The sequence below is a fragment of the Tauraco erythrolophus genome, chromosome 6 (assembly GCF_009769465.1).
Source record: "Tauraco erythrolophus isolate bTauEry1 chromosome 6, bTauEry1.pri, whole genome shotgun sequence".
NCBI lineage: Eukaryota > Metazoa > Chordata > Aves > Musophagiformes > Musophagidae > Tauraco > Tauraco erythrolophus.
The window spans coordinates 65,918,708-65,945,952 of NC_141470.1; the positions used below are offsets into that span (position 1 = coordinate 65,918,708).

Consider the following 27,245-nt stretch of genomic DNA (forward strand, 5'->3'; position numbering starts at 1 on the left):
ATGTTTCCATTAGGAGAAATGAAGTGAAACGATGTGAAATAACTGACCCTGATCTGGACAGTTCCCTTTGTCGAGAGGACCTGAGCAAGTTTACGTAAAGCTGTTTCCCTGCCATAATGGTAACAAGTGCTGTGAGCAGAGACTCCTGCACCAGGAGCAGTGAGCCCCGAGGGGAACCCAGGACACCAGGGAGGCACCATGAGCACTGTGACAACCAGTGCCTTGGTGGGCGATGGGCAATGCAGCCTGGATGGGGAGCAAAACACAAGTACCTGGATCCAGGCTGTCAGCTGCCATGGAGTGCTTTTCATGATGCTGAAAAGGTGTTTAATAGAGTCCGAAATCATCAACTTGTTGCAAATGCATTAAAACTAAAGCTGGCACAGGACAGGTGTGACCACCACTTGGATTTAAAAGTTTTGAAGTGAATAGTTGAGTTTTTTTCCATCGATCCATTTATTTACTATCTTATTTAGAGAAAGTTTGCTCTTAGGAAAAATCTTATAATTTTTAAACTTTCATCCTCATGTACCATGAAAACTAATTTTGAAATGTGTAGCTTTTCCAAGCAACAGAAATTGGTAATGAGTTTCTGCTCTAACCAAAGCTCTTTAAACTTCTAACTCTTAGGTTAGGATTAACTAATTTAACTTTTCCGTTAATCATTGCACGCTTAAATGCAATTTTTGAACCAGATCAAATGTTCTAATTTGGCTGAATTTCCAGGAATGTCTTGCACTCCCTGTTAGTTATAACTCCATTTAGCTTGTATTACTCTTGAAAAGATTTATGACATTTCATTCACTTTTTCTTCCACCTTGTGAACATCAGAGGCAGCTCTGCTGAGCTCAGATGAATTACTTTTGGTTGGGAGAAACATCAATCATAATGTCTTGTAGCTGGGGAAAAAAAAATGAACTAATTTTGAAACAAGCTGTGTATATTTTTATGTAAATTGTTGTTAAAATGTTTTGATCTTAGAAAGCAATGGTCACTACTTGCAGAAGAGCAGAAATTTATGATTAAATGCTTATTTTTATAACATTTCATTTCTTCCTTTAAGCGAGAAAGGAACATAGTCAGCAAAATACAGGATAGCAGCATATACTCCAATTAAAAAGTCAAAATATTCACCAATATAAAATTTGGCATCTCTGCAAATTATTCTTTCATCTGGCAGAAATATTATTTATTTTCCATCTAGCTTTATTTAAGGCTGTATTTGCTTAATAATTGACTGAAATACGCAGCTTATAAAGAGGTTCATTCTGAGAGACCATACTAAACATCATGCCTGGTAATTTTTTCTGTTTCACATTACTCTCCCGAGGGCCGAGCAGCGCATTCCCCCTTGTTTTCTGGAGCTTTAATCTGTATTAGAAAACATTGACATACTTCTTCAGCTACACGGAAGTGCCACTAATGGGGATCACATCTGACTTCAGAGGAAAGGGACTTTGAAGAAAAATCACACAACGTCGCAAATAAAGGAGAAATGAATCGTGGTAGAAAATCCACAGCTGCTTCCCGCAAATGATTACCAAATATGAGACGAATTGCACCTTTGATTTGAGTTGCTGGTTAGCACAGCGAACGGATTTTAAGCAGCATATTTTACACAATCAGCTACATGAAAAGCCTTGTTTTTAAGGAAGACATTGTTCTCCATTTCTATTTTTACGACGGCAACACCTCAGATTATGACTCCATTGTATAAGGGTGGTGCAAACAGACGGACAGAGGCCAGCCAGGCAAACACAGCAACAATGAAAGTGGAGAAAGAAAATTTCCTGTTTCGCAGCAGGGGAAATAAGGTGCACAGAGGGGACGTGGCTTCTCAGGGCCACACCGGGCAGCTGGGGTACAAAACCTGAGCCTTAGTTTGTGGCTTTATCTCAAAATAGAGAAGTCATAGAGTCATAGAATAGTTTGGGTTGGAATGGACTTTAAGATCATCGAGTTCCAACCTCCCTGCCATGGGCAGGGACACCTTTCACTAGATCAGGTTACTCAAAGCCTCATCCAACCTGGCCTTGAACACTTCCAGGGATGGGGCATCCAATCTTCGGGTTTGGCCATCGTTGCAGGCAGCACATCTCTCTTGGTGATGCTTGGAGCCTGGCCGTCGTGTCGTGCTCATCCCTGTGGGACAGTCTCAGGTCCTTTGCTCTTGCAGGTGCATGGAGCAGCAGAGACAGGGTGCGTTGCCCACGTGCACCTTCAGAAGAGTGCACAAGATTGCCTGCAATATTTATTTCAGCTGATTCACAGAATCATAGAATCATAGAATGGTTACGGTTGGAAGGGACCTCAAAGATCATCTAGTTCCAACCCCCCTGCCATGGGCAGGGACACCCTCCACTACACCAGGTTGCTCAAAGCAACCTGATTTTCCTGACAACAAGATTAGAGTAGCTAAACGTTGCCGCTGGTGGAAATTGATTTTGAACATCAGCAGGGCAAGTGCTCGCCTCGGCCACAGCTGCCTGGCAGGGATTGTTTCTCTTTAGTGCTTGTGACGTTGCTGAGTTTTCAAACGTGCTGTAATTTTGCATTGATTTTTAATGAGACAGTGCTGATGCTTGTATAAGCAGGCACCTTGGGGTCTTGTGCTGACTTTGTCCAGAGCTGAACTCATCAGATAATGTTTTTTTCCCAGTTCCTGCCCTGTCAGAGTAATGTATCGCAAAGACTCCCAGAAACTCATTCAGAAAGTACATCCACGAAGAAACCAGGCTGCCAGATTAAGTGAGACAGACATTAACTCAGACACCTCTAAGCTCAGCTGAAGTGGACTCTGTCACATGGAGAAAAGCTGAGTTGTGGAAAACATTTTCTTTTCTTGTGCATTTTTAGCAGTTTAAAAGGGTTTTGAGTGATTTTTTTTCAGATTTAGAAAATACTGAGAAACCCCCAACAGTCTGCTTTGGTGCCATAAAAACGGAGCTAACAAAGTAGCATGCAGTGTTTTCTATAGCAGTGGATGAGCACTGTATTCCCTGACCCTAAATATCACCACAGTAAAAGCAGGTAAAAAAAAAAAAAAAAAGCAGGTAAAAGCAAGTGGTGAGATTCTTGGGTGGGTTTAGGTATTTTGTGCTGCACCTCTCGCTCGTGCCGGTGGGTGTGAGCAAGGTCTGGAGTTGAGTGCTGGTTTAACAGAGCTCGGCTGCAGGGGTTGTACCCGTGCCAGGGCTCTCCTGTACCAGCCCGAGGCTTGATTTCCAAGGTCTTTGCTGCTGCCACGAACTGGCATTATTAAGGATATCTCTTTGGCTGATTTCAAACTCATGCATATATGGAAAGTCGCCACCAAGCTGCATCAGGAGAGCAATGCAAGGGGGAGGTTGATGGTGGTTTTAAGCCCTCTCTGATGCTGCCTACATGAGTGGAGGAAGCACCCTGTACCTCTGGGCTGCGTAAATCTGTCTGCCCCGCTGCCTGATAATGCTCTTATGCAATGGCGCGCTCTGCTCTGCAATTAGTGACCACATCATGTGCTCAATTATGGCTTGTGGCGAAACAAAGTGGAAGGAAAGAGGAAGCAAGCATGGACCACAGAGGTTTGTCCAAAAACCCGAAGCTATTGCTTAAAAAATATCCCAACAAAACATAATTTTTGTTTAAATTGCTGGTATTTTTAGTGCTTTGAGCAAAGCACCTTTTTCTCTTTTCCTTCTGTCTGTATTTTTCTGCTCTTGTTTCAACCCAACGTTTGGCACAGGGAGGCAAGGTAAAAGATTTTCACTCTACGGAATGCAAAAGGTAGAATAAACATAGCCACTTTCCCATAGGGCACTTTGTCTGTCTGTGTGTCTTTTTCTCTGATATCAGTGTTATACAGAGCTCCTGCAATCGAAGTAGACGCAGGACAAAACTAGTACATAAAAAGGTGTCTACATGTTGCTGTAGGTTTTATGCAACCAGGCAGAGAGCAGATGTGAGGAGATGGATGTAGGTCAATGGAGGTGATTCTGCCCCTCTACACTATTCTTGTGAGTACCTGCAGTACTGCAGTCAGCTTCAGGGCCCCCAACATAAGAAGGACATGAAGATGTTGGAGAGGGTCCAGAGGAGGGCCACAAAAATGATCTGAGGGCTAGAGTATCTCTCTCGTGAAGAGAGGCTGAGAGAGTTGGGGCTGTTCAGCCTGGAGAAGAGAAGGCTCCGGGGAGATCTTCTAGCAGCCTTCCAGTACCTAAAGGGGCCTACAAGAAAGCTGGAGAGGGACTTTTTACAAGTGAGTGTAGTGATAGGACAAAGGCTGATGGCTTTAAACTGAAAGAGGGAAGATTTAGATTAGATATAAGGAAGAAATTTTTTACTCAGAGGGTGGTGAAACACTGGCACAGGTTGCCCAGAGAAGCTGTGGCTGCCCCATCCCTGGAAGTATTCAAGGCCAGGTTGAATGAGGCTTTGAGCAACCTGATCTAGTGGAAGGTGTCCCTACCCCTGGCAGGGGGGTTGGAACTAGATGATCTTTAAGGTCCCTTCCAACCCAAACCATTCTATGATTCTATGATTCTGTGAAAGGATTGTGCGGTTGTGACCACATGAGAACAGGGAGCAGGAGGGCAAAGAAGGTGCTGTTCTGTGCATTTATCCCTCGCAGTCCCTCTGCTCCCTGTACTGCTGCACCTCCACCAGCTCTCATGGCAGCCCTGCATTGGGGCTCTCCATCGGTCAAGTAAAGAAGCTCTGCTCATACCTGAAGTGACCCAGCACTGCTGGACAATGAACGCTTTACATTGTCTTTTCAAGAGAACACCATGCAGTGTAGATCAGAGAGGACCCTTCCCTAGTGCAGCTTGCCAGCAGCAGGCTCTGTGTGTGCGCACGCAGCATTTGCTTTTGTGTGACGTGTTCTTTTGCCAAGTGACATTTTCCACAGATGCTGGCTGAGATCAGTCTGCACCTGCACATGTGTGTGCAACCGAGGCTGTGATTAGCCCGTTTGTTTGAACAACTGTGGTTTCAGTCCTAAACTCACTCTTTTTTTTTTTATTTTTTGGCCTGTATGCTTACAGCTCCCGTTTCTAACAAGTTGATCTGCATATACCAAATCTGTGCTGCCATATATGCCCTGCAGTTACTGTCCCCTCCTACTGTACAAACCAAACTTTCTGTTCATACAACAATAGAATGCTTTGAGTTGGAAGGGACCTTAGAAGATCATCCAGTTCCAACTCCCCTGCCATGGGCAGTGACACCTTCCACTAGATCAGGTTGCTCAAAGTCTCATCCAACCTGGCCTTGAACACTTCCAGGGATGGGGCAGCCACAGCTTCTCTGGGCAACCTGTGCCAGTGCCTCATCACCCTCAAAGTGAAGAATTTCCTCCTTATATCTCATCTAAATCTCCCCTCTTTCATTTTAAAGCCGTTGCCCCTTGTCCTATCACTACATGCCCGTCTCCAGCCCCTCTACAGCTTTCTTGTAGGCCCCCTTTAGGTACTGAAAGGCTGCTAAAAGATCACCCTGAAGCCTTCTCTTCTCCAGGCTGAACAACTCCAACTCTCTCAGCCTGTCTTCATAGGAGAGGTGCTCCAGTCCTCGGATCATTTTTGTGGCCCTCCTTTGGACCCTCTCCAACAGCTCCATGTCCTTATTCTGTTGGGGACCTTTCCCCTCTGGCTTACAGCCACTTTGCCTGGTTTTTGTTTTTGAAGCATTTATCATCATAGCCAAAAAATAAGCTGAAATATCTGGGAGCTAAACCTACGTTATTAAATAACACTAAGAATACTCATGGAAGGCGGGGCTTTCTCTGGCTTGACATACACACTTTTATATCACAGTGACAGGGTTGAATTTTGTTTGCTATGGTTCTTAGAGGGATGCTAGAGCAAATAGGCAGCTCTTTCAGTGAATATAAATACAGCAAGATTGAAATGCTTCCTGGTCTTCCTAGAGAATGACCATTTGGAAACAGAAATCTGGGAGCGACTTCCTGGGTTGTTTCATCCTTGGAGTCAACTTAAATTGGAGCTAGAGGTGGCCAGGTAAAGGACCAATCCACTGTTGAAATACGTGAGGATTAAGGATCTTTTGTAAATCCTTTGGAGAAGGATAGAAAAGAGACAGCAGAGGTAGGACTGAAGCCTTCTCACATTGCAGAATTTCCCCTTGCCACATGCATCACTTTAAAACCAGCACAAGAAGCATGAATTACAAGCAGCAGTGGAAATCCCTCTGCTCCAACTCAACGGAGGCAGCAGCTATGTGGCAGAGGTGTGTGACACAGCAGCCTGGCATGGGAGCTGGAGGGATGGAGCTAGCTGAGATGCACAGCGCTATTTTTGGCAATTTAAGTGCACGGTCAGGGATGAGTCTGATCTGATGCAAACTGGCACGCTTGACTGCTGAGGCTCATATGGCAAACACTGCTGCTTGGCATATATTCTTGAATCGTTTCCCTCTTATCTGGCTTATCTTATCATACTTCTGCCTTTGCTAGCTGTTTTTAATCCTGTCTCTAGTCCACATGCAGCCAGATGTCTGCAAGGCAGTGCTGCCTGTACCACCGGGAAGGATGGAAAAACACCTCACTCCAGGTACTGAAATATCGGTACATCTCCTGCCATGCCAATGAGTTATGCAGCAGTTCAGCCTGGAGAGCAGGAAGCTCGTGCTACTCTGTGTGTCTGGATAGACTGGTAAGATATTCTGGTCCTGATTTCTACACACTCTATTTTTAGGAATCTCTGTGGTGTCTTTCCCCCTGCCTAACGTAAGAAGATAGCATGCCTGTCTCTAATTTGATTATTAGAAGATCATCCAGCTCCACAGGTCAATGAAGAGTCAAAAGCATCATTTAATACTTGAACTTTGCTGCTGGCCCCTGCCTGTCGCTGGTGCTTGCAGGGAATGCAAAGCAGCTGCTTGGAGAGGAGCTGCGATGTGTCTGCACGAAAGGCAGCTGAGGGCCAGAGGCAATAGTTTCTCTGAGTCGGTGGCATTTTTTTCTTCCAGGAATTTCACTGCATCGTGACTTAAAGGTCATCTTTCTCTTGGCCAGGGAAAGAGGCTGACCCTGATCCCACCACTGCTCCGGGGTCCTCGCTCAAAGGGACTGATCTCATGATGTGGGTACAGAGGAGGAGTGGGGAGGACACTTCCACTGGGTTTACTCCCAGTTCAAAACATTACCAGGAAAGGCCTGATAAATCCCTTCTAGGAGGTTTCTCCTCAAATGATGCTGTCTCATTTCCCCCCATCAAATTCCCCATGGGGTTGTCATCAGCATTAATCTTGCTCTGGTGGTTCACGCCGCCCCGGCCCGCACCCCTCCCGCTGCGGAGAGACTTCCTGCGTCTGAGTCAGTCCGGCAGCGGGACCGGAGTGAGCAGATGGAAACAGACACGGGCTCTGTTTGTGCATCCCATCCTCCCGGCGCGCACCAACAAGCAGTGAAGCTCTGTCCTGCTCTGCCACTGATCCACGTGCCACACACTCGTGCCACAGCAACCCAGCCTTTGTCAAACACCGCTGCTCCGTACTGCCTTGCAGCACTGAGGCTGGTGTTTAGGCAGCGGTGGGCAAACGTCCAGCACGGGGATGTGTAGGACTCATATTACAGTGCTTAGGAAATGCCCATAAAATATCAGCTCATTAGACACACTTGGTAATGGAGGTACATCAACAATGAGTCAGATTTGCTGTTTGTCCTTGCAGCTCACGGGCTCTGAATAACCGTGCGGCTTCCTCGGCTGCATTGTGTACAACGGGGAGAGGAAAACAGGGAGGTGGTTGATATGCTAATATGGTCCACTTTAAGCAACGTATCTCCTGAAGTCCCTCTGACCAACAAGGTGCTCAGAGCGCCAAAACTAGCTCAGAGAATGAATGCTGAAGAAATCTTTCCCTGTGTCTTACGCTGGCTTTTTATAACATGTTCTTTTAAAAGAACGGCCATTTGCTAAGAAATTTCCTTTTAAGTGAAAGTCTATAAAAAGGAGTGTTGTATTTGAAAGGTGAAACTGGTTCCTTTTCTCTAAAGATAGACAAAGGAGGAGTTTTAGGTGTGTCTTTGGAAAATACTGAATTGGATAAAATTATACAGGGAAAAAAAGGTTTTAATCGGTTCTGTTGAGAGTGGCAGCTAGCACAATTTCTTTTATTCACACCTCAGAAGTAAGGAAGAACATGTTTTGGTCCTGGATGGAAGATGTACGACGTTTTCCTCCTCCTGTGACACAGGCTGTGGGTGCAGTCCAAATCCAGTTCATCGGCAAACTGCTTCTATTACGGGCATCAACTTCAGAACGGTTCACGGGAAGGTTATTACGCACGGGGACCTGCTAACAGCTGACGCTTGTGCTGACAGGAGAGTTAAAAGACAGCAAAACACATCTGACAGGCACGTGCTTTCCTTGCAGAAGACTGAAGAGATAATAGCATTTATCCAAGTGGAGATGGTGCTTGCGTCTCCGGATTCACGTGGTTATGCTACGGTCTTTACAGTTGCGTGACTGGCCATGTTGCACTGTCTGTAAAAAAGATCTTTTGTCTCTTTAAATGTCACTTACTGTCAAATTGTGGAGAAACCTAGAAGCCAGTGCTGACACTAACGCAAACAGATCTAAAACAATTTCTGGTAAGGTTCCACTGATAAACACTTCGGCCCTGATCTTGCGGTTGGGTGTGTGTGGGCAGATGCGTGTGTTCCTGCAGAGCCTCTCTGACTGCCAGGAGGGGACACGTGTTTTTAAGTCAGCTGTTTGCCTTGAGTATTTTGCTGGACAGAGTCTTAGTGAGGGGTTTTGAAAGGCGGCTGAGCGACTGAAGAGCACGAAGCCACTGATTCTCACCAGGAACTGTACTTCATAAGTGGCTTGGGCTCTTTTGAAACTCTAATGTTACTTTATTATTTAAGAACTATTGCTTAAATCTTTCTAATTTTCCGTTTTTCTCCCAAACATTTACACTCTTCCATCCCACTAAATCCTACCTTTTTGCAATCATGGAGGCCTGAATTTTGCCCTCATCTATTCATGTAAATCTCTCATCTTCAACCAACTAGATACCAACCAGGTGAAGGATTAGCCTTGCATGGAAATACACATGGAAGTGCACAGAGATCCATACGGTTTTCATAGGTGTGTTGCATATGCAGTGAATCGTGGAGGATACAAAATTGAATAAATTATCTAAAAATAAAATTATGTTTAACTGAATTCTGATTTTCACTCGAATCTTTTTAGTGGCAAACCGGGCATTAAAATTACAGTCGAACACTTAGTTTCAGGTATTAGGATCTGTGGTGTGTGTACCCAAGATTTTTTCTTGGCATTAATGAGAACTGAGTGAACACAGATCCTGTAGGGTTTGTGACAGCGAATTTTAAGTGAGGAACACACCACTTCTGTCTTTCTTAAGATGCTGCTGCTAGAAAATGCCCTAGAAGTTTGTCCTGCCAAAGAGGCTGTTTGTCCTTCTGTCAGTGATACATGTAGGAGCTGTGCTCTCAAGAGATGTCTGTTCCTAAAAGATTTCTTCCCTCCAGGCTTTCCAAGGTCATGCTTCAACATGAGGCTTGAAAAAATCTTTAATGTCAGCAAACAGTGGGACAATCTGTTAGGCACACTCAGAGTCTAAGTAAATTGTCTTTTTTCCATTACTGTGTAAGCTTAAAAACGTAGAGAAATTCCATCAACTTTGCAACCAAATTTAGTGTTATCCAGCCCGCTCTTCTCCTGTTGCATATGTGCCCAGAGCACCCAGCCTATCACTCCAGTTATGTTTTCCGTTGTTTGATGTTTCAGCATTTCTGAAATCTCTCTTGGGTTAAATCCCAGTGAGTCAATGGAAAAGTCCTGTTGACTGCATTGGAAGCAGGAACTGGCTTTTAAGACTCTCTTCCTGATCTGAACTTGACACTGATGGTAATTCACAACATATGGAACTAGAAGGGTAAAACCAGCCCAGTAACGAGGTTTGACCGCCACCCTTAAAAGTGGAATCAGTATGCAAAGTGCAGATGTGTGTACAACCCCTCTGTGGTCCATTATGCTCTGGTTTCAGAGATTCTTCTTTAGGATAGTAATAATACTTTGCCCAGAAGGTTTAAGAGCTGCCACTTCGAATATGAAAAAAAAAAAAAATCATGAACCCTGTCAGATGGTTTAAACCGGTGTTAGAGGTCCGCCAAACAGAAGAAAATGCTCATTTGAAGTTCAGACCCGTTAATAAATTACAGCAGCTTCCACTCCTCAGGTACCAGGCTGATATGAACTGATGCCCCTTCTGTGGACATATAGAAATCACCTCTCAAGTAGCACACGTGATCCAACACCAAAGTTTGGGGTATTACTTTGAACTCTCAGATCACCAGGCAGAGTTTGCCCCTGTTCTGAAGGCTAGCTCATGGGCTGCGTGTGATGATGAATAAAGATGATTGCCTTTTTCCCCTGTATACAACGTACTCAGGAAAATGGCTCTGTTGTACTCAGCTTTCCATGTTTAATAAAAAAGACTGCATTGTCCTTTCCAGGCACAGCCTGAATGCAAATTCATAAATACGGTTAATATGGCTGTCTTGCTTCCACAAGTTTTTTCTTACAGTCCCTACTTACTAAAATGTTAAGTCCTTAATTGAAATTCCACCTCCAGTGGAACAGCCCTCCATCAGCTGTCCCTGGGAAAACAGAGGGAGGGATGACAGGAAAAGCATTGTGATGAGCTTTTCTATGCTCTCCTGGCATTTTTTGAAAATTTTCCATTATTTTGGCTTAGAGGTCAGTGCTGCTATGGAAACTCAGTTGTGCTTTTGATTCTCTATTATCACGCAAAACATAACATCATTTAAAACAACTACCAAAATCAGAAACCAGTCCTTGGATTGCTTGGGAAGGGCCTGTTTAAATAATAATTTGTTTTCAATGATTTTGTGACTCAAGCAGCAATGAGTTACCATACCCATCCGGCCATATATATTTAGATATAAATTGTTTTTCACAGAGGAGAAGATTTGCAGATAATTTTACAAGAAGGGGTGGAAGCTGTCATAGTTTACTTGTCCTTCTCTCTCTCCTGCCTGTCTCTTTAGATCAAGTTATTATCTTTTGTCCTTGTTCCTTTGACTATAATCTTTAAAAAGAAAGCAAATGCCACTGGTGCTGCAATGAGAAAGCGCTCAGCTCACACACTGTGGTCTCTAAAGAGAACGATGTGAGGCTGGAAGACAACTTCAGGCATGTCCATGAGAAGAGGTAGGGTAGAAACAGAGCCCTAGGAAGGCTCCTGACGGCATCTTTACCTGACAATTCAGCACAAGCCATTGGAAACAGGAAAATGGCAGATGGCAGGAAAAAGGCAGTTGACAGATTATCTCCTAGATGTGTTGACAGGTAATTGAGGGTCTAATATTTTGCACACTTATAACATCTTGTGAAGATATGAATGACTGTTATATTTCTTCCTAAATATGGCAAAACAGACTCCACCATAGGATCTGTCATGGATCTGCTTATGCTTCTATTTTGTTGGTGTCCTTACGGGGGACTCATTTGCACCAATAATTAGTAGGACTTATCCAGAAGGAAACGGGGGACCTGGCTACCCAGGATATGGAGAAGACTGAGGTACTCAATGACTATTATAGAATCATAGAATGGTTTGGATTGGAAGGGACTTTAAAGATCATCTAGTTCCAACTCCGCTGCCATGGGCAGGGAAACCCTCCACTACACCAGTTGCTCAAAGCCTCATCCAACCTGGCCTTGAACACTTTCAGGAATGGAGCATCCACAACTTCTCTGGCTTAAAACAGATGGGGCAATCTGTTCTGGTGTTTCACCACCCTCATTGTAAGATATTTCTTCCTTAGATCTAGTCGAAATCTCCCCTCTTTCAGTTTAAAGCCATTGCCCCTTGTTGTATCACTACACGCCCTTGTCAAAAGTCCTTCTCCAGCTTTCTTGTAGGCCTCCTTTAAGTACTAGAAGACTGCAATAAGATCTCCCTGGAGCCTTCAGCTTTCAGGAGCCTCCAGACTGAACAATCCCAACTTTCTCCTGTCATGATAGGAGAGGTACTCTAGCCCTTGGATCATTTTTGTGGCCCTTTTCTGGACCTGCTCCAACAGCTCCATGTCCTTCTTCTCTTGAGGACCCCAGAGTTCAATGCAGTACTGCTGGTGGGGGTCTCACAAGAACAGAGTAGAGGGGCACGAATCACCTCCCTCGACCTGCTGGCCACGCTTCTTTGAATGCAGCCCAGGATGCAGTTAGCTTTCCAGGCTGCAAACACACATTGCCGGCTCATGTTGAGCTTCTCATAAAGTAGCACCCCAAGTCCTTTTCCTCAGGGCTGCTCTCAATCCATTCTCCACCCAGCCTGTACTTGTGCTTGGGATTGCCCCGACCCATGTACAGGACCATTGCACTTGGCCCTTGTTGAGCCTCATAAGCTTCACACAGGCCCACCTCTCCAGCCTGTCAAGATCCCTTCCCTCCAATGTGTCAACTACACCACACAGCTTGGTGTTGTCAGCAAACTTGCTGAGGGTGCACTCAATCCCACTGTCTATGTCACCAACAAAGATGTTAAACAGCACCAGCCCAAATAACTGACCCTGAGGAACACCACTCGTCACTGGCCTCCACTTGAAGATCAATCGTTGACCACAACACTTTGAGTGTGATCATCCAGCCAACTCCTTATCCACTAAGTGGTTCATCTGTCAAATCATGTCTCTCCAATTGGAGACAAGGATGTTGTGTGGGACAGTGTCAAATGCTTTGGACAAGTCCAAGCAGATGATGTCAGTGACTCAAAATTCTCTTCTCTCCTTCTCTTCTCTTCTCTTTCTTTCTTCTTTCTCTTCTCTTTTTCTCTTCTTCTTCTTTCTCTTTCTCTTCTCTTCTTTCTTTCTTTCTCTTCTCTTCTCTTCTCTTCTCTTCTCTTCTTTCTCTTCTCTCTCTTCTTCTTTTCTCTCTTTTTTCCTGATATTTTAATAATGTGTTTACATACACACATACACATATGGAAAGACTTTCAGACAGACTTTGCAGATTTACAGCACTCTCTTCTCACATTCACTATCATCAGTAACAACACTTTCCCATGCTCGCTGCCATCACTGGCCTTGGTCACCAAGACTGTTGTGATAAGGTGGCTTTGACCCCTTCTCTGACTTTGAGACTCCCTCACTGATTGAAGAGATCCACCTCCCCTGGGTTTGACTTTGGTGGAATTGCTCCCAGCTTCCACAGTTTGAGGTAGGCAGTTATATTTTATGTTTTGTAGTTCTGAAATTGATTGAGAGGAGGAGGAGGAGGAGAGAGGAAAAAAAACCACAAAAGCAGAGGGGGAGGAGGTAGGGCAATACAGCAGACAATGCAGACTATCATTTAACGGCTGCTTTGAATGGCTGGGAAATGACACCAGACATTTTACAAAGACAGAATATGTATTTCCATGTATAATTATATGGTTACGATGTAGTGATATGGATAATTATCACCATTTTGAAAACTCATTTAATCCTCTCTCTTTTTTTTTTTTTTTTTTTTTTTTTTGTATTACAGCCATTTCATGCATCATAAAGTGTTATCCACTACAGGATTTGGAAATTACTTGTTTTGTTATGGGTTTATTTATTTATTTTAAATTTTGCATCAATCTCCGCAGGTTGTCGCTGTACATTTTTTGAGAGCAACTCACTGGCAAGCAATACAGCTGAAGACCAAAATAGGTCTATGCCGGATCCTGATGCACGTACTGACCACAAGTACAACTGCAGTCCCAGGACAGGCAAACACTGGCCCATGTGACCAAGGCTGTCAGGATCCGGCCCAGTGCACATTTCTTTCAATGAGTAGCAATCTCTCATCTGATCCATGTGAACATTTTATGAAGCAAAGTCCTAAATTTCAAGCCTTGTAATTTGCACATATGTTCCTGTCACCCACCAGGGACTAGTAAGGTTCCAGTTAGAACAGGCAGTCTTGATTTTGCCTGCCTTATACTTATACTGGGAGATATAGGAGCATGCTTGTTTATGTGAGGTTTGGGAGAACAAAGGCTAATTAAATCCCACCCTTCCAATAGCATATATATTTTTTCAACCCCGAAGCAAATTTTCTATGTATGTTTTGGCTTTTCAACTTAATAGCCAGCAGGCATCAACCACGTCAGCAAAGAAATGGAAAGCTCATTATTACACTATTAGAAGGTTTAAAACTTCAAACCAGAGGCTATAACAACAGCAAATGGGATATCAAAGACATGCCCTTCTACTGGAGCCTTTCACTGAATTCAGGCTGGAGGGATGCTGTGAAGGTTGTTTAACTGTGCCTGCGCACTCTCCAAACATCACAGTACGTTGAGGGTATAATGGCTTTTTTGGATGTTATTGTAGATTCTTATTCGAGCAGATAAACAGAACAAAACCAGATAATATGACTCTTGGAGGTAAAGATGTGCTGTTGGGTCTTCTGAAGGAGCATTCGCTCCCTGCCCGGTCTTGATCTGAAGCGTGCGTCTGCAGTGTCGGTGCCACATGAATTTCATAGGGTCGTTTATTCTGGCCCACAGATTACAGCATGCATTTACGAAGAAGTATTCTAAATTTTGGGCTGTTGGCGGCAATTTAGGCTATTCTGTATGTATGAATTACTTAAAAGACGTTTACCTTCTGCCCTTAGCTTCTTATTGTCTGTTCCTCATGGGTCCCTCTGGACCGCTACCTTGCTGTTCTGTATTATTTTTTCTACACGATCCCTAGCCTTGATGTTTGCGATACTGGTAGCTTTTCCTACGGACCTGATTTTCTAAACCTTCTATTATTTTCGTGACCTTCTGAGATACTTTCCATTTCAAGAGCATTCTTTGGAAGACTGATTTGATACAGAACGAAATAATTCCGACCTGGTGTGCTGGGTTTTAGGTGAAAGGGTTCTGATAGCAGGAGAGGGGATTCACCCCCTGTAACTTCCCAGGCTCCAAAACCAGTCGTTTAATCCCGCTGTGTCTCTCCCCAGGCTCACATGGGTGCTGTGTATAGCCTTGGTGTGCACCCCCATGAGCGTGGTGCTTTCTCAGCGCTATGGAGGTTGCTATGGGGAATGCTGCTTCTGGACTAGTGAGGATGCTGCCAACAAAAGCAAAATGCTTCTGCTTGCCATCCAACTGTTTCTCCACGGGCAACAGTTTTAAGGCTTTACCTGCATGTATATTCCCTGAAGGAAGTCTCCTGTATCCGGCACTGTTGGTTTCCTTAGAGAAAAAAAATCTGCTTGGAGCAGATCCTTTGGGGGATTCAAAGTTCCCTCGAGGAATGCAGCCCTGAGCCAAAAGTGTCAGGTGCAGCTGATCCCAGTAAAGCCCAGGGCTTACGAGGGGCTGAGTCAATCGAGGAAGGTGGAAGGGTTTTGGCTAAATGCCAAGCCAAGGCAGGCTGGAGGCTTACATCCCTGTCCTATGTACACTGATTTCTTTGACGTGTAACAGTCGTTGAGGTGTGTGGAAGGTGGTCGGAGGCTTCGGTGGCTGAACAGAAACCACAGGTATAAAGGCTGAATTGCAGAGGGAAACATATTTTTCAGCTGCTGGGGCTGGATGTATAGGAATCTCAACGTTTTATATGATTTCTGCGTGCTCCAGACAAGTATACCGATGCTATCCTTTAAAAGGCAGACCCTAGAAAGCATGGTGGCCGGCGTGGCTCACACAGCCCTGCCACGTGGTCTTTGCTTATCACAAGTGAAAGATGTGGTTGGTACTTAGGATGCTTCTAGAGTAAATGTCAGCAACAGTCCACTCACCTTTGATTTTTGAGACATGGCAGTTGTATTTAAAAATGCCTCAGTCCTAGTGAGAGAGGCTGTAGGGAAAGGTACTGTTTCCCAGGGTTTGTTTTGAACCCTGCAGAGGTTTTTTAGGAATTGTCATGTGCCCTTCTGAAGTTTTCGGTTTAGGTCTGATGTGACCAGTGATGTTAGCTGGTGTCTGAGCCGACACCGAGAGTGCAATGCTGGATTGTTATAAATGAAACTTGCTGGTACCAAACAGCATAGGGATTTTGCATTATCTGAAATAGCAGGAATTAATTTGCTTTTCTCTTCCACCCTACCACTGAAAGAAACTTATACCTAAATCTCCAGCCCACGGTAGTTTTGATGGGCAAACCCCATACGTGCAAAACCAAAGGGGGAGGATGATCATTTTCACTCCCTGGAGGCTGACAAACAAAAATGTTTGGATCACTTTAATGGGCCCTGATGAGGCATCATTTCATCTGTGCCTGAGTGCTTCAGCACAGACACAACATTGAATTGATGGCAAAAGTGTGTGGCAGCAATTACTGCCATGAGAGTTGCTCTGGAAGGAAATGCAAAAAAATTCATTTAACTCACTCACCACTGTAAGTAATCTGGACATGCTAAATTCCCAGCACAGTTATAAATTTAAAAATAAGCACAGCCAGGGCTGTAGCTGAAAAGGGACTGGATGGTGTAACAGATCAAAATGTGCTCCAGAATATACTAGAGTTTAGTTTACAAAAAGCTGCCTTTTAAATTTTGTGTCTACGATCTATTTCTTTCTGGAACAAAATATGGTACTTCCAGCCTACAATATGAAGTGAGTCATAATATTGCCATTCTGCTCCCAGCACAATTGGAGCATACCTATGGTATGAAGTGGGAGAAATATTTGGCCAAAAGAAAGCTCCAGAACTTTTTATGTACTGTCAAACATGCTTAATAAATGGAGAGTATATTTTCATATTGCGTAATTCAGATTTTCCTCATTCTGGGTTGTTTCAGCAAAACACACATCGTGTGCTTATCTTTAATTAGTGTTTAAGCTCATATCTGTTAACAATACTTATGGGAAGGGCTTTCCTAAAGGTTGGGCTTACACCTGAACAGGGTCTGAACGAAGTCTTGCAGGTGGATATGGAGGATGGGGTTGTGGCAGAAAGCACATGAGCTTGCATGGTCTGTGGTCCTTCATCCTGTATTTCTGCTGTTTCCCTCAGGACAGATTTCAGTGGTCTCATATCACTTGTGTGGGCACGGGCTCAGCAGGCTGTGAGAAACAGCCTGAAGAGGAGTAAACAGAAAGGCTGGTTGTCCAGCTGGAAAGGCTTCTGGGCAGAGGCTGAAATTCCCATCCTGGCCATGACAACAGGCAGTCACCTTCAGACCACGTTTCAATCCGTTGTATAGACAGACACCGAAAAAAGAGAAGCAATCACGAAGCATATGACTGTGTTTTGGCAAAGGAAACAAGACTTAAACCTTGAACTCTTCCAGGTAAAAAATAAAGGCAGGAGCAACTTGTGTGCATACAGGATCGCAGGCGAGGCAGCTTGTGGGTAAAGCTTTGGTCCATGACACAGATGATTTGGCCCCGATTCCTGCCCTGCAGCTGTGTGACCCACCCCATCTCAGTGTTTCCCTCCAAATAAAATGTGACTGTTGACACAAACCTACTTTATATAAAACCCGTGAGCTCGCATGTATTACTGTGCTTATACTAGAGACTGTTAATGGGTTGAACTTAGTGTTTACTTAATACACCCTACTCCTTGATATTAAATACTGTTACTATTAACTGCTGTGATGCCTGCTGCCCGCAGGGCTTTAATGATCAAGATCATCTAGAATAACAGTGGTTCATTTTATTTTCAAGCATCCATCGTGTGCAATGACTTGCTTACCATCAGGCAGTGTGTGCATTATTATACTGTGCTCATATATGAATGTGGTTTTTGACCAAGCAGCCTGAAATCTCTTTTGCTTTTGGTAATGAAAGCTCACAGAATCAGAGCTTGAACATTTGAACCCTCCAGAGTGTGAAATAGTAAGGCTGGTTGGTGCCATTTCAGTTGGGAAAGCAGTGAGCAAATAGCAAAGATATGAGACTGAAATGTTGTTTATACCGCACCACTGAGGACCACTAAGGAACTGGTTTGAATTGGTTTTAAGAGGATTTCAGAACAAAGCAGTTTCTCAAAATCCCTGCTTTTTCTGAGCAGCAACATTCCTCTGTACACACAGGATCGTCAGACTTTGAGTTTGGGGGCAGATTCTGGTAAACAGATGGATTGACCACTGATGAGACCCTCTGGAGGAATCAAGATGACAAAAACGTCAGGAAATGTATGCCTATATAGCTCTTCAAACTCCTTTCCTTCCGTTAAAATACTAACTTGTTACTGCTATGTTCATAAGGCAGCTTAGGGTGTCTGAGCAGACTCCCTGTTGTTTAACAAAGAGATTGATGGAGTCAGGCACTTCGCAGGATATACCTGGTCAATGAGAGGTTGGTATCCAGAAAGCCAGTGCTAAAGTAATCTGGGGGTTAGTTATACAAAAAAAAGTATGTCTTCTGGTAATCACAGGAAAACACTGTGGACAAGTTAATTTGATCCTATGTATAATTTCCTCATCATAAGCTTACTATTTGCTTTGTAATTCTTTAACAAGGAGAAACAATACTTTCAAGAATAGTCTCAGGGCTGTACCCTTTCCAACAGTCCTGCAGCCTCTCTTGCCATCTATGCCTATGTTCACTCACTTCAAAAAAGCTCTTTCCTTACCGGAGGGTATGTGGATGATGGCAAACTGCAGAGTTTTTCTTAGTAAATTTGCTCGCCTTCGTAAACATTTTTCTCTGGAGTTTTTCCTACCCTTGTTCCTTCAGATATATTGATCTCCACAGGCTTAACTTCTTCCTAGTTTAAGATCTGTTTTCTTTTAAGCCATCTACATGTCTGCGAAATATACACTCTGGTGTTCCAAGAGGGCAGAGGGAGGTATTTCTAGAAATAGCAAGATGACAAACAAATAGAGAGAAATTCTAGTCTTGGCTACCTTACTGTAAGCTCAGCCCATAGATCTTTATTTTTTTTCAGAACTGAAGTTTCCCATCTGTCAATGGGTGGATATAAATCCCAGCAGATGTTGAAGAGACATCTGGAGTGTATCCATTGCACTCCCAGTGTCAGTAATCATCACCCAGTTACCCTGTATTTTTGCTGAGCTAAGGGAATTTGTGGTCTTCCTTCCAAATGGGTGATTGCAAAAATTGCGATGTGTCTAACGTCCTCTTCTGCAGCTGCTAAGAGTCTCTGATACCCAGACTCTGCTTAACTCTTGTGTTTCCATAGCCAAAGCTTTAATGAGCATCTGAATGAGCCATTTTAAAACTAATGGGGTGGGTGCTGAGGGTTGGGCTTGTTGCCGTGCTGCAGAGAAGATCTTGATGTCTGTGACGAGACCATCGTCAATGGAGGAATCCAGAACCTTCAGCAGCTCAGGAAGCTGAATGAGGGCATTTGAACCTCTTGGGATCAAAATGAGGGGAGGGGATTTTCCAGGGAACCCAAAATGCTTATTTTCAAACCGAGTTTGAATGGGATCCCCAATTCTATAAGGTGGCTTCAAAAATTCCAACCTAAGTTTTCTCAAGACAGAGAGAGGAAGATTTTCCATCCTGTCACATCTGGCCACAGCCCGAGGTACCCGACAAGAGAGAAGACTCTTCCAGCCAGCTACATTTTTTTCTACCCCAGGAACAACTCTATTGTACAGCATGAATGCCAAGGCCCAGGTTCCTTCTGCGCTTTGCACATTTTCTCATGTTCTTGTTTATCTTGTGTGATCTGCCCTGACCTTTCTGGTTCCTGCTACTGTTTTCTCTTATTGTTGCTGGTGAACTCCGGCCCGTACCAGGATGATGGTGGAGTTGCCTTTGTCTGAGGAGGTATATGGGAAATTTTCCAATAGTGGAGTGGCCCTGCCTCATGCTGAGATGGCATATCTGTTCTCCTGATGATAAACCTCTTTTTCTTCTGTACATACTGTTAAAAAACATGGAGAGAAATAAAGCTCATTTGCTAGCCCCTAATTTACAGGAGTTGCTTCTGAAACAGTGAGTGGCATTAGGACTGTTGTCTTTGCTTAGCAACAGGTATCTGTGCAAATAATTTGGAGGAAAATTCCCTGAAGTGGAAACTATACAAACTTCTCTAATTGCTTATATAAATTAATATGCCAAAGAAAGAGATTTGGGGAAAAAAATCCCCAAATATATATCTTCTTTGAAATCCGATAAGCCTTTCTTTGACAAAAATAAGTCACACAACTATTAATATATGAACATTTCCTTGCATCTCCTGCAATTATATAAGGCGAAAATTGATACTTCCCCCTTCAGAAATTATCTGTTGTATGTCATAAATATCTTCATTCTGATTTCCTGAGAGCTTAGCCATTTGCACAGAAATGCATTAAGGAAATTATCTGCGTCTTTCACTTATTTTATTCAACTACTTGTTGGCCTTTTATTGTATGCCACGCATTCCTTCACTTCAAGAGTTTCCTGACTTAGATTTGCTTGGCCCTGGCTCTGTGAGTCTTCCAAAACCAGATGAATCCAGCAGTTTGTGTGAGCATAGTGAACCTTGAAAAAGTTTGCCTAAAAATCTACTATATCCTCCATTTTAAATATCAAAAATATATTTATGGTTATTTCCTCATATTGAAGATCATCAGACTACAAGGTATGTATTCTGGCACTAGAAATAAATATTTACAACTAATAGCGTCTGTATCTAATTTTAGATATCCACACCCCCCACGCTCACTGGGAAGTGAAACCAGCCTCTTTCAGGTTATGCTTCCAGCTCTTCTAAGGAGGAAAATCCATTAAGCACCGTTGGTAGTGCCTTCTTATTACCTCTGATGGCTCTGTTTTTATTCTTGCCTGGCAGCTCACAGCAGGAGCACATTAAAAAGGGTTGCCCGTATGTGAAATCTGAAATTCAGTGGTCCTCAGACACTCCAAATGAACCTCCTTAGGTCAGATGTAATTCATACTAAGGCAGGATTTTGAACCCTCAGTTGAGAAGCTCCTGGGAAGGACAGACTGGTTTAGCTTCTGGAAGGAATGAACCCTTTCTATCAAATAGCGGTGGCTTGGTTTGTTAATGTGACAGACAATTGAAATGCAGCTATATGGGGGGGGATCCTGAAAGTGACCCGACAGGAATGATCACCAAAGCTGGAGTATAGGTTGAATTTCAAGCTCAGACTAATTGCTCACAAGCTAATTTCCCTAACCACGATGCTGTCTCTCCTAACTTAATATGGCATGAGCTCCAAATCAGGTCCATTACTGTATATTTCCTCTTTAATCTGCCAGCAGTGTCAATAGAATGTGGCCACAGACACCTCCCTCCACGTCTACTGGACATCACAGCTGAAGTCCTTGTCCCCGTGCCACTACAACTGAAAGCCAGTGTCACTAACATTGGGACCACTCTCCGGAGCAAGGTTGTGTCTGGCGGAGGGAAGATGTACTTGGAAAATCTTTGAGAGTGCTTGGGCTATCTTCCTCCTTCTGGAAATCAAACCTATGTGATCTTATTAATTAAAATGTGGATTTATTAGACAGTAATTGATGACAAAATATCATTAAAGGAGAAGAGGAGAAAAAACAATTCTGCAGGTAACCCATACCAGAGAGAATTAAAGACATAACGAGTGACACTCGATTCAAAGACTGTTTTCCCTCTTCTCCTAAGGGCTTGCCTGGGTGCTGCCATTGGTCTACCCAAGACTTGCAAGGATTACCAAACCTCTCCCTGCAAACTGTTACAGCTCTTCATATTGAGAGAACCTAAAACCACACCTGAGCTCATGCTATTTGAGGCATTTTCCTTGGAAATTTTTGTCTTTGTTGCATTTCTTTTAGAGGAAGCAGGAGAAGTCTGCCCTTGAATAATTATGATACAATACAATAACTGTAAAATGGATAACAACAGTAACCAACTAGAACCGGCCAGGGGGATGATAATTCAGCTCTGCAACAACTTCTGAGGTTTTACAATTTGTTTTTCATTTTACAATGGAATGAAAACAAAACCTTTCAGATATTTGTTTTCAATTTAGGTCTTTCTTGCTGCACTGTCAGAAATAACCAGAGGGCCCTGGACCTCAAGAATTTGTCCTTCTAAGTGTTTAAAAAATGCTTCAACATTCATGAATCAGCATTTTCTCCTGGTGGGATAGTTCATCAAAAATGCCTTGGCCAGAACTTTTGTTAACCCCAAAAGTTCAAAATCATGAGTCATATCCCCCAAACATAGTTGTTACAAATACACTTGTTTATGGTTTATGGATTTTTTCTGCACTGTCTTCTCTTAAACATACCTTTCTCTTCCATCCTCTAAGGATGCGTATTTGTTCCCACCCTCCATTCTTCTCTCCTATTTTCCTTGGGCTTTTTTTTTTGTTTCTCATGCAGCTGCTTGGCTTTTTTGACCTTCCCTACCTTGCACACAAGAAACAACGCTGAGATAATGCTTTTAAGGTATGCTGTGACAGCGATTTACCAGGAGAGAGGTGGCTGCTGGATGGTGTCTGGCAATAGATAGTGGTCACTGTGGGGTGTCCCACCACTGTCCTGCAAAGCCCTGTCTGGCTGCTCACTGGTTTTCACTCCTTTTTGGATGGCATTTTCTATCAGGCAGAGCTGACATCTGTCCGAAGGCAAGAACATCTGCTCTCATGCCCTGGCCGTCTGCAGCCCTTGCCAGCTCAGCAGGACTTGAGGAAATCAGAAGAGCCACACTGTAATAATTATCACTCATTGCTTGTGGGCAGCTGCTATATGTGCAATGTCTGTGGTTTGGTTTTGGACCCAGCTGGCCTCAGAGATGGCTCTGCAGGACCCATATCTAGTTCTGGCCAGCTCCATGCCCCATGCTGCACCCACGCATGCTTTGGAAAGACAAACCATCCTCATTTTTCCCCCAACAGTTTAGGTGGCAAGACCCTATTCTTTGAGAAAAAAAACAATGTGGAAAATGAATACCATGCAAAGGAGATGCAGCTATACATTCTGAAAGATGGGAGGGAACTTCACAAAGGGGCTCAAGAGCTGGAGGGACTTAATGTGATGGAAGGTATGAAGTGTCTCATGCACCTCACCATGACATACTGTGAGTGCGTTTCAGCCCGGGACAAGGTTCCCTTGTGTCCTCAGGAGTTCCACCCTGCTGGGCATAGTCTCAATATACTGTTTTCCTTGCAAAATTCTTGTAAGACTTGCTTTTTTTAATCTTCTCACGTTCCATGCATTTAATCAGAGGGCAAGAGGAGAGAAACCCAATTGGGAGCACCATATGGAGACAACACAAGTTATTCCTGTTCCACCGTTTTCTTGGCACAGATTTCCTCTGTCAAACATAACTTCAGATTGGGGGACCTTATTCTGTATTCACACCCCCTGTGCGTCCTCCTTCCTTGGAAGTGTCAGGAGGGACTTACCGGTGTTGCTACAAGGAGCTCTTTACAGGAAAGAAATAAATTGGGCAATATGCTTAAAATAATGGAGAATGAATTATTTCACCATTTTAGCAGTTCCCAGGAGGGAGAGTAGAGGGAGAAAATGCACTTAATGCTCTAAAATTTTAAAATAACAAGAACCACAGCAACCTTACCCCTCTGGACTTGAATCAAACTGAATGGTTTAGGTAAATTCCCAGCAGATCTCCCAGTGGCACACTCCATCAGAGAATATTTCTATGCATGGCAAGAGAAACTCTTCATATTAACGATATCATGAACTGGCTCAGCTAATTTTATGTTCTTCTGTAAGGCCTGGTTTCTGGCAGATTAGCTGAATATTTTTGGAATATGAACTCCCCTTTTAACATTGAGTTGGATCCTGTTTTCATGGAACATATTCCTGGAAAGTTACTTTCTTAAAGCTGTATTTCGCATATATTTTTTAATGAGAGATATTACTGCCTTATATTCCTGGAACAGGCTTAAAATATTCCAAGCAGTAACTAGAAGGCAATGAGACGAAGGGAATTGTCTTGATTTTTGAGATTTACTTATTACATACACAGAGCAAAGCAAAGCAAGACTGTCAAGGTAAAGGGTCTTTCTAAGAGTTGAATTGAGAGCATACAAATGCCCTCCTAGATTTTGTTAAAGATTTTGCTGAAAATTTTAATGCAAGTTTCCAGAGAGCAAAAATGTTTGTTTGTTTGTTTGTTTTCCTGGGAAGAAATTACAGGCAATTCTACAGCATCCTTGTGTTTTGATATAGCTGAAAAGGTCTATGTGTAGTTATAACCAAACAAAAATAAAGGTGCAATTACAAAATATCTCTCTAGAGTATTTTGTAATCTATATGTAGATAGTCCCTGAGACCTCAGTGACGTTTTTGTGCATATATGAAGCCATTTGGGAAGGGAGATCATACAACCAGTCAACAGCAGTGCTCTGGTCCAAGCTTGAATGGACAACATGAAGTCCTGGGCATTGCTTCCACAAGCCATTGCTTGATATATACAGCATAAAATAGACGGTCTCAGGAGGCATTTTCAGTGTGAGTTTGTTCCAGAGCTGAGACTCCTTTGTGGAAACGCCTCACCTTTTAAATGAAAGATCAAGTCTCTGCATTTCTGCTGCTCATGGACAGGGTCTCAAAGAACTGACAAAAAACATTGAGTCTATGCCTACTTATTGGAGGAAAATACACCGAGGTAAGCTAACCAGTTCTGAAACAGAGCTGGGGGAATTGCTCAGAAAACAAGAGTGTCCGAGATGGGGAGGGTCTGGCCTGTGAGAACAGAGCTGCTCACAGCAGCTGGCCTGCTGCCCGCTCTGGAGCTGGAGCATGAGACAGTTTGTGAACTTAAAACACATTTTCCAACCTTATGGATTTGCCTTACGGTCTGTTCTCAGCAAAGCAGCATTATTATTGTAAATAGATGCTCTTTTTGTCCCATCTCCCAGGGGACAAAAATTAATGTTATGTATGAACATGTATGTTTTCCCACTCATTGCAGAAGCTGTTCTTTCCTTTAAAGTCTCCAGAAAGCCGAGCATTAGCAGATACCGCTAATGTCATTACTTCAAAGTTATAGCTGGATGTCTGTGCCAGAGAGTCTTTAATAAGAGACGTGGCCTCCGTCCCCTCAGAATTGCAGGAGTTGGAAACTAGTTTTAGTGAGTCATCTCAGGCATCCTCCTGCACTGTGGCAGGACCTTTCTGCACAGTCCTCTTTAACTCTTTCAGATGTCCAAGTTATAGAATCACAGAATCATAGAATGGTCTGAGTTAAAGATCATCTAGTTCCAATCCCTCTGCCATGGGCAGGGACACCTTCCACTAGATCAGGTTGCTCAAACCCTCATCCACCCTGGCCTTGAACACTTCCAGGGATGGGGCATCTACAACTTCTCTGGGCAACCTGTTCCAGTGCCTCACCACTCGCTGAGTGAAAAATTTCTTCCTTATATCCAATCTAAATCTCCCCGCTTTCCGTTAAAGCCATTGCCTCTTGTCTTATCACTACATGCCCATCTCCATCCCCCTCTCCAGCTTTCTTGTAAGCCCTCTTTAGGTACTGAAGGCTGCTATAAGATCACCCCGGAGCCTTCTCTTCTCCAGGCTGAACAGCCCCAACTCTTCTGTCTTTGTAGGAGAGGTGCTCCAGCCCTCGGATCATTTTTGTAGACCTTCTCTGGACCCACTCCAACAGCTCTATGTCCTTCTTGTGTTGGGAACCCCAGAGCTGAATGCAGTACTGCTGGTGGGGTCTCACGAGAGCAGAATAGAGGTGCAGAATCAGCTCCCTTGACCTGCTGGCCACGCTTCCCGTTCTGGGAGCAGTTCTGACTCCTGCGCTCATCACTGGGACTGTTGTTTCCATGACACACTTGCATGCTATCCTGAAAAAGGAGTGAGGATCCCAGTACAGTGCTGTGCTGCTCCCAGGCCATCATCCTCCTGACTGTGCCTCCTATGCCACTGTGCTTCTGAATATTTTTACAGCTGTCCACCTCCCTCCTTTGGGAAGTTATTTTTTTTATTTCCTCTCGCACCCCCCTCCCCGCCCCAGTGTTTCTCCTGTCAGTGAATGTTTTTTTCAGCCTTCTCTTCCCTGAGGCTGGTTGGCACGTTTCATATTTACGGAGTCCCCAAGGCAGAAGGGCAACCCTGGGTCAGCCTTAGTGCTGGATTTGCTGGTGCTCTGGACCCACGCTAAGTCTGGGGAACTGTGCTGGCTGAAATACCAAGCTCTCATGGGCTTTCATGCCTTCACCTTCCCTGAGATCCCAAATGTGCCACTTTGGTTATGGGGACTAGCTGGGCACACCACTTCCCAGCAAGTGCCACAGGGTGCAGCTAGCACTGTGTCCCCCAGGACCCTTCCAAGCCATCTTGCCTACTCTCATATGATGACTTTCCATGCCCACAGTGATATCTGTTTAAGAAGAGGATTTTGATCTTGGTCATAAATCTATGAATATGCACGCTGCAGAACAAATGATTAAGGAAAAGTCATCACTGCATAATGAGATCTGCATCTGTTTCAGCCAAAGGTGGTGGGAACCACATGGTTGAATTGCATCATTGGGTCCTTTCTCATGCTACGCTCACCTGTCTGTGTCCTCACTGCTGAGACTTGATGGATGGTGCTTGGCATTGCAGTGAAGTGTAATGATTCATTCTCAGACCTGGGAGAGCTTCCTGTCCACCTGGGTACATGGAAAAGCCATCGGCTTATGAATGGCACTTGAACATTTTAGCACGCATAGAGTTGCACGTAAGGTCTAGTCCTCACTTTCAGCCAAGGCTGCTGGTAGCACAGCTTGCCTTGAGTGAGAGATTTCTGAGTTTGAATGTGAATAAAGCTTGGCAATAAATAGGGAAACTCACATTTCTTTTTTAGCTTTTGATTACTAGATATTATTTTGACACCTATTTTCACTGATCTTATTTGGAGAAAAAAGAGAGATGAATACCGGTTCATAAATCCAGTCTAGAATTCATTCATTCAGTGCCTCTTGGGATAACACTTGGGATGACAATTCATAATGCTTTCATTCTTCAGTAACTTACTCCTTGACTTAGCTGGAAGACCCATAGCTTGGATACAAGAACAATGTATCTGACAGGAGACTGGTGAGCAATCACTCTTAAAAGTAGATCAGAAACATAATAACTTGGACTTTTTTCATTGCAAAGGTAAATAATAATTTGACAGGAGATGTCTTTACTGTTTAATGACTTTGTCTGAACAGAACAATTGAAGGAAATATGTTTGCTCTTCCTCATCCCTTGCCATTTCCATGATGTCATTAGGCCTGGCCATAACAACTGGAAAGTTAGAACATAGGAAAGGCACTGCCTGCAGGGCAAAATATACAGAGTGATGCATGGTAGCAATGATGTGTATCGCTAGTACAGACGTCAACGTATCAAGG

The 27,245-nt window shown here is 43.7% G+C and overlaps 1 protein-coding gene across 2 annotated transcripts in view; it reads right to left on the reverse strand.

The window, feature by feature from the left end:
- The window catches only part of RHOJ (ras homolog family member J), a 56,713-nt gene that overhangs the window by 20,977 nt on the left and 8,491 nt on the right, over nt 1–27,245 (reverse strand). Inside the window, exon 2 of one of the 2 annotated variants that reach the window (XM_086614190.1) lies at nt 26,419–26,508. The exons of the other annotated variant lie outside the window; for it this stretch is intronic. Within the exon in view, the coding sequence (XP_086470316.1) occupies nt 26,419–26,508 (90 nt within the window). The remainder of the gene's footprint in view (nt 1–26,418; nt 26,509–27,245) is intronic. 2 annotated transcript variants of the gene reach the window in all.